Source organism: Lissotriton helveticus, chromosome 10 (genome assembly GCF_964261635.1).
Source record: "Lissotriton helveticus chromosome 10, aLisHel1.1, whole genome shotgun sequence".
Lineage (NCBI taxonomy): Eukaryota > Metazoa > Chordata > Amphibia > Caudata > Salamandridae > Lissotriton > Lissotriton helveticus.
In genome coordinates this window covers 923,618,513-923,633,480 of record NC_136071.1, presented here as the reverse complement: position 1 = coordinate 923,633,480, position 14,968 = coordinate 923,618,513, and the positions used below count along the sequence as shown (strand labels likewise).

The following is a 14,968-nucleotide window of genomic DNA, read 5'->3' as shown; positions in this document are numbered from 1 at the left end:
CAGCTATCGCTATCATGAAGTGCAAGGCACATACGAAAGTCACTGACATCATTTCCCAGGGTAACGACCTGGCAGATCGAACAGCCAAGCTTACAGCTCAGACTTCAGACATTCCAGTTAACACGACACAGACAGACATTCCCGATCAGACTACTTGTATGACAGTTAAGGACCCTACACAAGATGTACTAGATATACAGTTACATGCTACTCCCGATGAAATCAAGAAATGGTCCGAACAAGGAGGGGTCCAGACAGATCAAGGATGGTTGACGAAGGGAAAAGCCACATGGTTTCTCCCCGACTCTATGGTTCAAGTTATTATTAACACCGCACATAGTCCAGCACACTTAGGAGAAAAGGCCATGTTAGACAGTATTCAGAACCTTTGGTTTAACAAGCATTTAAGAGCAGCAGCCAAGCAGAAAGTGCGTACCTGCATGATCTGTTGTCAGTTCAATCCAGGTAAAGGTGTCCCGGTGGAACAAGGTGGATTCCATCCTCCTGACCACCCTTTTGAAGTCCTCCAGATGGATTATATTCAGATGGAGCGATGTCGAGGTTTCAAGTATGTCCTCGTAGTTGTATGCGCTTTGTCCAGGTGGACAGAAGCATATCCAGTCCCAGATTACACAGCTGCGACCACTGCCAGGCAGTTGGTTCGTGAGTTTTTCCCCCGCTATGGATTGCCTAGGGTCGTGTATTCAGATAACGGCCAGCCATTCTCATCCGAACTCATGAAACAAGTATCCCTTCTGTTAGGGTACCAGTGGAAGTTCCATTGTGTACGACATCCTGAAGCAGCCGGTCTCGTAGAGAGACATAATCAGACTCTGAAAATCCGCATTGCCAAAGTATGCGCAGAGAAAGGCGTAGATTGGATAGTAGCACTGCCAGTCGCCCTTTTCTATATGAGAATGGTCGCTCACTCCCGTTCAGGTCTGTCCCCTTTCGAGGTAGTGTTCGGTCGTCCCCCAAACATGTGGGGTACACCTAGACCACGTACAATAACTGATGTTGACAGTAATATGCTGACAGATTACCTGGCCTCCTTGATGTCTGCACTACACTCTTGTCGTTCACAGGTTGCCGCTGCTTTTCCAGACAACACCGAAGTGAAACCGCATGAGGTCATACCAGGCGACCTCGTTTTGATTCGTAATTTTGATCGTTCAAGTCCGCTGGAGCCCCGCTGGAAGGAGCCCCGACTTGTCCTACTAACAACAAGGACCGCCGTGAAGATTGAAGGAAGAAAAGGGTGGTTGCACTCCAGTCATGTAAAGAGATTCCATGGACTCAAACCAAAGACTGTTTTCAAGGACTGCCCCGTTCTCAAGGACTGCCCAGACACTGAATCTAAACTTCCCCTGTTAGAGAAAACTCCGCAGCAGGAGTATAAAGATAAGCTTCGGTCTAGTAAGTCAGCCAGTTTAATTGTCTAAGTCCCTCTCGGGTGAAACGGTTAGACAGGTTCCTGACATGTATGAGATAGACCCACACAGTGAGAGAGTTAGTCAAAACTCTAAGAGAATACGTTATCAAAAGAATCTTCGAAGTAGATGTATTGTTACTTTATTTTTTATGCTATTTCTGAGTCTTATGGTTACCTGCATAAGTTATGCCTTACATTTATGTTTTCCTATTAATTCACATGTACATATGTTTTCTAATGTTACAGTAGAGCACAATTTTAGTGACCTGCCTCCTCACGAGTTATCCTATCGTCTTGCCATGCGCAATAATACGTTTATCCGAATGTTACACTATTCACACCAGACCAGCAATGCCACTAATTGTTGGGTGTGTGGTCGACTCCCCCCTTTCCAGACACCGAAGGGAGTTCTGCCACTCTTTCCCTATCCATTTTCACATAATGGTTCGTGTGGAGCATGGTCCACGTTAACGTCATCCTCAAACGATATGTCCTTCCTGAATCAGACATGTTTCCCAGACAAGGAAGGTCTTTCCCATAGAACAGGGTTAGATCTAGAAAATGAAGTATATGATCTAGGAAATTATTCCTCGAATTTCATGGTTTTGAATGTTCAGTCCGAGACTACTCCGGATTTGCCTGCTATTTCAGTTCTACCAGTGAAAGGCGAATTCTGTGTCAGAAAGAATGGTTCCGCACATGTAGGTCATAGTGATTGTACTACTGTGGTCGAGTATAGTGACAGTGGGAAATCTATTTTCAAAGCCTCACGTCATTCTTATTTTGTATGTGGCCAGACCGCATATGTACGTCTGCCCCTCGATTGGGATGGAACATGTTACATTGCCTTCCTACTGCCACCCGTTTTTCTAGCCCCATCCGATTATCACAGAAATACACATCTAGTACACGTTAGACATAGAAGGGAGATCGAGTCCCCAATTATCGATCAAACTGAAACTGCCTTAGAACAGTATCAAGACTTCAATAAAGGTTTCTTTTTCTTCATAGGTCCTGTCCAGAATAGTAAGTTAATACGTAGGCTAACCAGAACCCTTGAAGCAGTAGTGAATGAGACTACTTCCGCTCTAGGTAACTTAACTGAAGAGCAATCTGCTATGAGATTTGTCGTGCTCCAAAATCGTCTCGTCCTTGACGTCATACTGTCCGATAGGGGAGGAGCTTGTAGAGTCATCGGATCTAGTTGCTGCATTTTCATTCCTAATAACGCACCGTCTGTTTATTCAGCTATAACCAGACTTCATAAAATTGCCCATCAGTTACACCAGAATCCAGGCACCTGGACATGGTCCGGTTGGCTCTGGAGTATCATATCTGCCTGGGGATGGAAAGTATTGTCATTCCTGGGTATAGCAGTAATGATCATGTTCAGTTGCTGCCTCTGTTTACAATGTGGCCCTGCGATTTGCGGCTTGTGCGCTACCTCTTGTATTCCTAGTCCTAAGTCCCGTTCCAAGACAATTCGAGACGAGCAAATGATGCTCTATGAACAGATAGATGGTATCATGAATATTGATGTTTCCTGATGGAAACGTAGGGCACAAGGAGGGAATGAGGAAAATTGAATTTTGCCTTGTCATATGTGCCTATGTGTTCCCCATCCTATGATATATATATATGATCGATATGCATATATCCCCCTATGATCGATTAAAGACGCAATTATAGTTGTGTCCAACGTTAGTATGCCAGTTTCCAGTTCCTGTGAAAGCAACGAGTATTAGGCCTATGTTGCCCACGTTTTCACGTTAATTCATTGAATTGTCCCCGTTTCTAGGCCTCAAAAGGGCCCGGACACCAGATTCAAGCTCCAGTCTCCTGAACCCACTCCGAGGAGCGATGCAGCCCCCACCTGCATTCCTGACCCTTCACTTACTTCCTGCCGCGCAGCGCGGTGCCCGGCCTGGCTCTGCCTGCCTGTCTGCCAAGAATATGTTATGCCTCTAGTTATCAGTTCAGCTCTCCGTCTTCACATTCCTAAGCTAACGAACCGCATAAACAGCTTCAGCTATAGTCTAGTCTTTCTGTCTCCATGCAAGAGAATTACTGTATTTATATTCATGGAAGATTCATAACACACGCAATACATGTAGAATATATGCATGCACCAGCCTTAGTGTCAAGTAGCCTTTGCCCTGATAACTTTTAGATTCTATCAACATGTACTCCAAACACCAGATACCAGATATGCTATAGGTACATGTCGTCCTGACATCGCAGACTTTCGTCTCCTCATCTAGTGCAGAAGTCATAGCCCCCAGTTCTCCCCGGTAACACGTCATGGCCCGTTTTCGCGCACCACTAGGTTAAAGGTTCCAGCTGCTCAGGTAGCCCTCTCTATGTATCCACCCACTTTATGACACTTCTGTGACGTTTTCATCACATGTCTACGTGCACGCCTTCTTTTCACGCCCATGTGTTCTTATCTTATGCTTGTCACTTGTTAGGCCTACTGTATGTAATGTAATTGCGATGTTTTACTATATATACCTTGTACTGTTGATGAAACGTTGCAGCTGCCTTCTATGCCATTCTATTTCAGGCTGTCCCGATCCTGTCCCTTCCCTTATGCCTGAATAAAGCCCGTTCGAATCAGATACATCGGATCTTGCCTCTTATTTATTGAGCTATCTGTTTTATTAATGTATTCAAAAATAGTACCGGTAATTCATTATTTATTTACCACAGGGAAGGGGCACCCAATCTTAGAAGCAATACATGTTGGTGAGGGTCCAGAGAAACATTAAATATTATGTTACACACAATCACCATTTAGAGAGCTCGCACCTTTTACTTCAGGGAGGTGGAATAGGCACTCCTCTCTGAAGCTGCTAAGTGGCCCCAGGACATGTGTGACAACTCAAGCCAGTGTTGGCTTTTTAGCCAAAAGTGGTTTGCAAGCTTAGGCACAGCTATTATTTGTCATTCAAAACTAGAACACAAAGAAGGATAAAAAGCCAGGACTGTCTCAATGTATCACAAATTAAATGTCATTTGAAAACTTGGCAGCTGCAGAGATGAGCAGCTATCCCACTGCAGCTAAGAATCCCCCACATGTATGTAAAGGTTGTAACCTCCTCCGAGAAGTCACATTTTTATAGCATGAGTATGAGAAAAATGACGTGGCATATGTTAAAATGTCAGGTGGTAGACCATGAATAATTTAATCCGATACCACTGGAAGGCCTACCTCTGAAGTTCCACACACATTGCACTTAAGTGCTGATCACAATATATGCTTGTGATTTTATGTCTGTAGTCCAAACAGTTTGATTCTCTCAATACATAACTAAATGGAGTATAATTGTTAAACTCCTATTGCTGCTCTAACGTATGGAGGATTTAACTCAAAGGATTTCTTTGAATGAGTGTGAGGATACAGGGGATCTTCAACTTAACACGGATGTGCTGTTCATACTCAATCATTAAAACACATACCCTAAATTTAGATGTTTGAGCTTCTGTAGACTGCTAATCTGGGTCGGCAACTCTTCAATCTGGTTATTGAAAAAATTCAATACTTCCAAATTCTTCAGTTCTGCAATGTTTGGTGGTACCACTGAAAAATAAAGCAAAATGAATGATCCAGCTCTTTATTTACTTAATGCATATGTGATGAAGTCTATACAAGAACACATTAGCTAAAAGAGTACACTTTCAAACTATTGCAGCATATTTAATCTATCTACAGCCCACAATTCTCACGCAATAACTATTGCCAGTGCGAATATGAGAACAAATGTTCTAGCCGGCAGAATAGCCCATACCTTTACTGAAGCTGTATGTGGATTGGTAATAAATATTGAAATAGTTTTATAAGGGTTGATAACTCCCGGTGCTTTTTAAAAAAAGAATAGCGTCCGGTGACCACAGTTTTTCTCAGTCACGCTTTCAAGCTGCTCAGAGCAGTCAAAAACCTAGGCTGTCTAATCTTAATTCCATCTCATGCCTCTTTCATCCACCATCATACAGTCCTGGCCCTCTAGCTTACTTTTGCAATTTTTTCCCATCCTTGCTTTCTCGCTTTGTTTCCTCACCTTTTTCCTCCACTTTCTGTTCCCTTTTTGCATCTTTATCTCTTGTTCTGGGCCAAAGTCTGATGAAGAAAAATAAGTCCCACTCCCCAAAATTGAGCGCCAGTGGCCCCACCTGCAACACCCGGTCGAATTCAGCACGGATAAGCCCTGGTAAAATGGTTGCAGAAAGTATATTTTCCCTTTTAAATAAGTCTTTGAAGATCCCTTTGGTGCTTACACCAGCTACCAAAATGGTTCATGCTTTTGAGCCTGAAGCTCAGCTACAGACCACATCAAGAATTACACTTCATTATAACATACGTTGTAAAATAAAAACATTACTGATTGGTACAAGGTCATGGCTTTGTTTTCAGTCACACCATGGTGAAGTAAGCATATTTCATGGCAGGACATTCTTGCACATGATCACACTCACGTATGCTCACCCAATGCACAGCAAACGGATAGCTCCCTGAGTTCTTTCAAGTTGGCTGAAAGATGGGGTTTTGCAGAGTCCATCTTTCCATCAACTTGAAAATAACAAGGTCATTGTCTGCTCTCCGCTGTGTGAGCAGGCGTAATGAGTGCGTGTAATGGTTTAATATTCATATACAGACATATATACATCCGCATTTAATGTGAACATATACATTAATCCAATCTAACAAAAAAGAGGACATAGGAAACATAAAAAGTGCACTGCACAAATTGATGCTGAGGCAGCAAACCTTTGAGTAAAGTTTTTTTCTTAAACTTTAATTTCTCTTTCACACTTACAACTTGTAATAATTTGCTTTCATTGTGACATCTCAATTTAATTATATTCCAATAGGATCGCGTTATTTTTCAAACATTTTTTATCTACTCACTCGCATGTAACAATTTACACTTGGATGTATATTACTGTCCCATCCTTCAGATGGACGACCTTTGAGAATGCCATGCGTTTTCCCAGTACTTCGTGAATTTCTTGGAAGGAGGAGCAAAGCTGCGCCTTGCTGTGCACAGTTAGGGATACTGAAGTCGAGGTGCCTGTCACTACTGTACCATACCAGCATCCATCAACAATCACAGCGACTCAAGTTCAGCCTGAAGTGATGAACTGTTCAACCAAAACAGGCTTTGATTTCCCTCCCTGGAGTAAATGGCTGTGATCAATACACACAAAAGGTTACATCAGATTAGCAACAGATCAATGCCTGGTTATTATCTAGAAATATGAAGAAGCAACTCAAACGCGCGCTGCGAGTATCGCTCTGCATATCAAAATCAGAAAGAAGATGCCTAGAAGAGGAGGCTTTGACTTCTGAAAAGTCAAACTCCCTAATAAGCATTTTGAATTTGCATTCAACTATGAGAACGCGTTCAACTCCACAAACCTTCGGTTAGATACGGAGAGATAATAACCAAACTATATCACAGCGAGGAAAATATAATATAAAACTGGAACAGACCAAAACCGACAAAAATAAGCCTTGAAAAGTTTTTTTTTAGTGGTTATGATAGGGTGACGGGTTGTCTATGTATTACAGGAGTAAGAATAAAAGCCATTAAAATTGACGCATGCTGCACTAGGCTAATTTGCATGGCCATGTAAACTCTGGCTACGGATAAAGAGGAATGCAGAGTCCACCTGACTTATTTGCTATCAGGCAGCTGGCTTAAGCCACCATCAGGGGTAGCTCCTCCGCTAAGGAGGAGGAACGTCGCCCACAGGAAAAATAAAATGATAATAAAAATATTATCATGCTATTTTTCATTGGTGGCTATGTAAAGATGCGGACTGGGTCGGGCTGTACTTCTCACAGGGCAGGGAGAGGAGTGGTTGTGTGTGCTTGTGCATGTTTGTGCGTGTGATGGTGTGTGTGTGTGTGCATGTATTTGTGTGTACGTCCTTGGGTATTTTTGATCTGGAGCTTGTGATTGTATGCGTGCTTGTGTTTTTGATAGTTTCTGTATGTTTGGTTGTGTTTTGTGCATGTCTGCGTGTATGAGAGTGAACGCATTTGTGTGTGCTTGTGCATGTCTGTGCATGTGATGGTGTTTGCGCGTGCATGTATTTGGGTGTTTTTGTATTAGTACATGGGATTTTATGTGTGCTTGTGTTCTTGGATGTTTCTGGCTATGTGTGTGTCAGTGTGCATATGAGAGTGTGTGCTTGTGCATGTCTGTGCGTGTGATGGTGTGTGTGCACGCTGGATTTGTTATTTTCTGGTGGCCGCTGTCCTGGATATTGACTTTTTTTATTTTTTAGCACATTTTATTATTGAAGTTCTTGTATCAAGTTTGAACTAGTAAAGAAAATGCATATATTGACATCCAAAGAATACAAAATCAATTTACATAGTACAATTTCCAAAATTACTCAAAAAATGATTTCCAAATTTTATCAAATTTCCTTATCCCCCCAATTCGCTTTGCATAGCGAAATTCGCTTGTTCTAACATTTCTCATTTTCTGAAGCCAGATATTAAACGAAGGAGCTTGGGATAATTTCCAATTCTGTGGAACCAAGGACCTCGCAACTGCCATTACAATAAATAATAATTTAACCGACTGTCCAAGCAAGCCGAGATCACTATCATATCAATAGAGTATTAATTTAACGTTGTAATCAATCTGAATCCCAGAAAACTTTTGTAAATATTCGAATATCTCATTCCAAAAAGGGACAATTTTAATACACTGAGCTGTAATGTGGGACCAATTAGCGGGACTGTATTGCTTACATCGAAAGCAGACAGCACTAGCATTCGTAAACATTTTTGAGATGACAGCAGGAGTTCGATAAAGAAGCCATTTAGTAAAAAAAAATCATTCTCCTCCAATTAGATCCACGAAGAACGCTAAAATTCAATTTGTTTATACACTTCCAGGTATTCATAGTAAGAGCATGATTTTCTTGTTCTTGCCATTTTTAATGGCTCTTATACTAAGATCTAAATCAGTGTATTGAGCTAAATAGCGTTTCCATGCTCCTGGTTTCTTATTCTGAGAAATCAAAAATAGATCATCCCACAGCTGACAAGGAGAATCAATCATTCTTACTTCCACTTGTCCCAGAACTTTAAAAATCGAAACATATGAGTTAAATAACAAACTTCCCTGGGATTAATTGTTGCATTTCTCTTGGTGACAGCCAAGTCCCTTCTCTTATAAAGTCAAATAAAGTACGAAACCCAGCCCGCTCCCATTGACAAACAATATCAGATCCAATTCTAATTCTCATAAAAATGAGAGCATTCCTTAGAGGAGTTCTAGAATTGAACTGTGGAAGAGAGTATTTTTTTAGGAGAGCGTCACGACGTTTAAAGAGCCAATACATTATTTTATATCGAGTAAGTTTTGGCGATTTAGGGATGTGCAAAGGAACTGGGGTTTGAGCCTCTTGACTAATTTTGTCAAAGAAAAAATTAATAAAAAAATTTGGATTCTGATTTAAATCGTTCTAAATACTGAGCAAAATATGCACTATAATAATCTCTGAGATTGGGAAGAGATAGACCTCCCAGTTCAGTATCTACGTAAAGTATCTTTATTGCTATCCTAGGGCGTTTTTTAGCCCATATGAAATTTGAAAATAAGGATTCTACTTTGGAAAAATGGCTACTGGGTAGAAAGCATGGAATAGCTGAAAATAAAAAATTAAATAGTGGTAATACAGACATCTTTATCAGTGCCACCCGTCCCATAATAGTAAGTGGTAGTGAACCCCATCTAGTAAATAGAGATTGAACTTTTCGGACGAGTGGGTCAAAATTCAACATAAATAACTCAGATACCAAGGTGGAAAACATAACCCCTAAATATCGTTTTGGTCTTAAATTGATACAACCAGAAAAGTCTGCATGTAAAACCACCTCTCCTCCGCCACATACTAAAATGTCAGTTTTTTTTTTGTTAATTTGGTATCCTCCTAAGGCCTCGAATTCTTCAAAAAGCTGCAAAACAGCTATTTGAGATTGGATATCCGTCTTAGTTATCAACATGATATCATCGGCATAGAGTTTAATTTTTGCCATAGATGTAATAGGTGGAGGGATATTTACAGATTCACGAATAGCTATAGCTAGCGGTTCAATAAAAAAAGCAAAAAGAATAGGGGATAAGGGGAAACCCTGTCTGGTGCCCCGTTGGACCGAAACTGTGCCAACCATAACCGAATTCATAACTATATTTGCTCTGGCACCCGTGTATAAATTTTGGATTAAACTAATAATTTGTGAAGGGATACCAAAGTGTTTTAAAATAGCAAATAAAGTTGACCAAACTACTAAATCAAAAGCCTTCTCTGCGTCTAATAATAGAATTAAAGCCGGGACTTTTTTAACTTGAAAATAATCTAACGCTTCTGTAAGAAAATTAGTATTGGTTGCTAACTGCCGGCCTGCCACAAAACCATTCAGATCTGGGTGAAAAAGATCTGTTGCAATTGAATTAAAACGTATTGCTAGTAATTTCGTAAGGATCTTATAACCGGTATTGAGTAATGTAATAGGCCGGTACGAGTTAGGATCTTTTGAATCTTTACCTTTCTTAGGAAAACTAACAACGGTCCCCTCCCCAAAAGTACCCGAAACTTGACCACCCATTAACATATGGTTGAATAATTGCAATAATAAATCAGAAAGCGTAGAAAAAAAACTCTGAAAAAATTCAGCCGGAAAGCCATCCGGACCACATGCTTTACCAATTGGTAAATTTTTAACCACTAATTCTAGTTCTGATTTGGTAAATAACCGTTGCATTGAATCAGTATCTATCTGTGCTAGGGAGGGCATATTATGCCTGGTTAAAAAATTTGAGAGCTTAGAGTGGTCTATAATTTGCTGCTGACTATATATCTGTTTATAGTGGGACAACATAATAGTGCCAATAGCATCCGTCTGCGAAACTTCAACTTGAGTGACAGGGCATTTTAAAGAATGGATTAATTTTGCAGCGGCTTGCTCTTTTGCCTGCCAGGCAAGGAGCTTCCCGGAGAAATTACTCTCCTCATAAACCCTCTGAGATTTTATTAAGAATTGCTGTTCACTCTGAGAAAAAAGGAGCGTATTAAGTTCACGTTTAGTCTCATTTAATTCTTTTTGCACATCACTCGTGGGATTAACTTGACGCCGCAGAGTAAGTGAGAGAATTTTTTGGTAGAGTGAGATCTTAGTTTGTTTGATAGTACGCCATTCTTCTGCATCTTTACTAATTATAATCCCACGAATAAAAGCTTTTAAAGAGTCCCAAACAATATGAAGTGGGGCTGTCTGTAAATTGCGAGCTATAAACTCAGAGATTTCTAATTTTAAAAAAGAGACCCAGTTACTATCCTGCAAGTGTATTTTATTAAATATCCATCTTTTAGATGATTTCATCTCTTCACCTACTTCAAATTCAATTAGCAGCATTGCGTGGTCTGAAAAACCATTATGAAAACATTTTTGATAGGAAAATGTTAGTAGTCTTGAAGCTAGAAAGAAATCTAATCGCGATGATGATTTATATCTCCCAGACCAACACGTAAATTCTTTTTTCTGTGGAAATTTAACACGCCACGGATCACAAAGATCCAATTAAGATATATTCTGCATAATGGATCTTCTTGATTTTGGTTTAGATTGTTTTCTTGGCCTGCTAGTGGAGTCTAATTTTATGTCTATAAGGATATTGAAGTCACCACCTGTCACTATGTCCCCCCTGACTAACAATAAGGATTGAAATAACTCGTCATAGATTGGGGCACAATCTTCCACGGGGGCATACAAGCTAACGAATGTAATAGGTCTTTTCCTACCTTTTATTAGGCACGTAACCCAACACCACCGTCCTGCCCCCCATCTTCATACTGAACAATTTCTACGTCTAGATTCTGATTAAGAAAGATAGCAACCCCACTTTTAGACTCTTGGGCACATGAAAAACCTCTATATTCCGACCAGGTTTTAAACATAGAAAAAGAGTTTATTTTAGCCGCAGATATATGAGTTTCTTGAAGCAATACGACAGCTGGTCGTTCTGACTTAACCCAGTGCTCAATTGCACGCATTTTTTTTTATTATTCAGCCCGTTAACGTTGAAAGAAATCACTCTAAGCCCCCCCATAGACATATATATATAACTCAATATTAGCTCGGACACCTTTTTCTTTAAATAATTGCAAAATTTGTACAAAGTCTTTTCTCCGTCTTGCTGCGGCCGCCGACATAACGGAGAAAATCCGACATTTAGTGGTTGGATTTGCATGAAATTGTCTTTGCTTAAAGGCTTGTGATAGAATTGTCTTTTTGACCCTTACATCAGCAAAGTTAACAATAATTGTCCGAGGAAAAGGAGAGTTAAGAAATGGACGAGCAGGAACTCGGTGTGCACGTGTAATTGTTAGATCTCCCTTAAACTCAGGGATTACCTCTCGCGAAAAGAAGGAAGTAATCCATTGCACCATGTCTGATCCTTCGATATTTTCTGGCACGCCTACCACTCGAAGGTTTGACCTTCTATTATAGTTCTCTAACTCATCCAATTTGATTTCAAAAGCTTTTGAGGATTTAGAAATAGTGGATACCTCCTTTTGCATCGTGGTCATATTGTCCTCCAACCCTGAAATTCTAGTTTCAGATTCTTGAAATCTATTTGTGAAAGAAGCCATTGAATCTTCAATTTTATCCAAACGGTTACTGATTACTACCAATTCTGCCTTTTGAAATTGCTTCATTTCTCTTATTTCTCCTAGTATCATATTTAACATACCTTTTACTGAGAATTGCGAGTCCCCAGTAATCTTAGTATCCATCTCCAAAATCGGGCTCTGAGACACTGCATATGCTATCGCATCATCCTTCAAATCTGATTTAGATTGCGACATGATTGAAAATCCAGCAGAGGGAACAGTCGTGGTTGAGACTGCATTCTTATTCAAGGAAACAGCTTTTGTATCTGTAGGCGGAGAGTCTGTTAGACTGACCACATTGCTAACAGATGTTGCTGAATCTATCGGATTTAAAGGGGTTGGGGTTGGAGCTTCTGTTGAAATCGCCCTGGTCCCAACTATATTCGTATTAACATTAGTGACCTGTCCTGTGCCCTTTCGCTCAAATAACGGAAATTGTTTAGCGACTTTAGGAGTAGAAATTACCAAAGCATCTTTAGAAGTAGAAATTACCAGGGCATCTTTGGAGGCCAGTGGATCATATAAGAATATAGAGTTCGCCTCTTGCACCATTCCTGGAGATTTAACAACTGAGCTTGACTGGGCTGTATCCACCCTGACCACCGGTAGTTCTAATACCTCCATTGGCTCTTTCCCCTTATTCCCCTCACTAGTAGTACAGGTACCGAGATCTTGCTGCTGAACCTGTATCGTGCTCTCACTTAGAAGATTATTTTCACCCTCTCCAGAGCTCTCCTAGTTTTCAGCTGAAGAGTTCTCCCTCTCTGCTGCTGATCCTGTCAGTTTGGCTTTTTCAGATTTCAATTGTTGACTTTTTTTTATCGCCCTGGTCCTAACCGTCAATTGTTTGCCCATAATCAGATTACAAGGCGAAGTACTCTCACCTCAAAGTCAGTAATCTTCAATCTTTTAATCGAGCAAAGTCGTTGTCTTAGAAACCAGAGAGAGCCGGAGCGTCAGAAGTTTAAAAGGCAGAATATCTCGATATCTCTTGTTACTGGCAGAGCCCACTTATTTAGTGCCTTGACCCAGCACTACTTTCACCAGATGCAATATAAGAAGCAAAGTGTTCCAAAGAGGTCCAAAAAGGTCCAGTAAACTCTAGGGTGCTAGGAATGCTGGGACTTGTAGTTTTGTTTTTTTCCACTGCACTATTATTATCAGCAGCAAGTAAACCACAGTCTTATCAATCTTTACACCTTATTACAGAGTTTCAAATTCTTACCCAGTCGGTAATAACACTACGTATTTTTTGGGGGGGGCTCTGCCTCTTAAGGAGCATTTAAATGTGCTACCGAACTGGAAAGCATTCTTCCGGGGTTCATTTGTTTTTTGTCTTAAATCTGTTTGTTTTGAGGATCAGGACTTTTTCCAAAAACAATCACACAAGCACAGAGGGGCTATTGATCACCATAGCATACAGCAAGGGACTGTGGGCCAGCACACTTTCCCCACTACTCCCTTCATTTTGCGTGACTGCACAAAGCCTTTGCACATTGTTTACATCTGCCCAAAACCGGTTCCATTTCTCTTCATTAACAAAACTGGTTCATGCATCCTTCAGATATTGGCTATTTATTTAGTGTGTCTGCACTTCTGATGCCCAGTTAGATGGCATTTCATTTTATAGATAAATTATTTATGTAGGGGTTATAAAAAGACACTGTTAATATAAATGAATGAGATGTCAATGTACACAATGATATATGCATGCATACCAATGTCAACACCTGTAAATGCAATATCACTGTAATCCATAATCTATGAACACATAATGTCAATACCAGTAAACCAACGTTGATGTACGCTATGACACATGTAAGCATAGTAATGAGAATGTCATTAAATATATGATATCAATGACCGCCATGTTATATGTAAATGTAATAACAAACTTGTTTCATTGTTGTTGAATTCACCCAATATGACCTACCCATCAGCCCAGAGTCAAAGATATATGGTCACACAGGCCCTGTGACCCAAACCCAAGCCTACCAATTGATAGGTCACAGATGGGGTTACACTTCGCACAAAGACAAATGTGCAAACAGGGAAAATTGTGATCGTTCCCATAGATAGGCAGTTACACCACAAACAGGTCTGAGGAGATTGGACCCAATAAAACACTCAGCCAATCAGGACACAGCATGCACACCAAATGCAGTGACCATGCGCTCCCAATTCCGGACATCTGGACACACACACTGGACCACACTACCTCTCTCCGAGGTGGAGAGCCACCTGTGTCCCCCTTATCAGATAGTAGTATTTATGGTTTATGACCGGGCTGGATTTACATGCTTTTGAAGAATGTGTAACTGTTTTATTGTACCTCACGAACTGCATATACTATTGGCCAAAACTTCTGTACATTGAGGCTGTCTTCAGAGATAACTCTGTTGATGCTCTCCCAGCCGCTGCTTTTAATTAAACCAAATTGTTCCCATTTTGCCAATCTCCTCTTGCCTTTTAATTTTTTCAAGGTAAATTCATATCCGAGCAACAACACTGAAACATCGCAGCTGCCAGAGATTTGCAGGTTTTTTTTATGGTCGTTTACTCTTGCCTCCTTCACAAATAATAATTATAAAATGGATGTCACAAGTGAAAAGGCCATTTAAAAATGATCACTAGGAAAACAGTAACATGAATTAATGTTTTCTTAAATGTAACTTTTTACTGCAAGAGCATGGCAGACAACTTTTAGTTGGTGGCACATTATATTTTTATTTTGCATCCTTGCAATAAGAGATAATAAAAAGAAACATTTAACCATCACACCAGCTTGACAAGTCAGCCATAGTGGCTTTGCCAATACTTCTTATGTTTGCAATAAAAAAA

The 14,968-nt window shown here is 40.4% G+C and overlaps 1 protein-coding gene across 1 annotated transcript in view; it reads right to left on the bottom strand.

The window, feature by feature from the left end:
• The window catches only part of RSU1 (Ras suppressor protein 1), a 646,217-nt gene that overhangs the window by 405,179 nt on the left and 226,070 nt on the right, over window positions 1-14,968 (bottom strand). Inside the window, exon 4 of the mRNA XM_078663579.1 lies at window positions 4,892-5,012. Within this exon, the coding sequence (XP_078519705.1) occupies window positions 4,892-5,012 (121 nt within the window). The remainder of the gene's footprint in view (window positions 1-4,891; window positions 5,013-14,968) is intronic.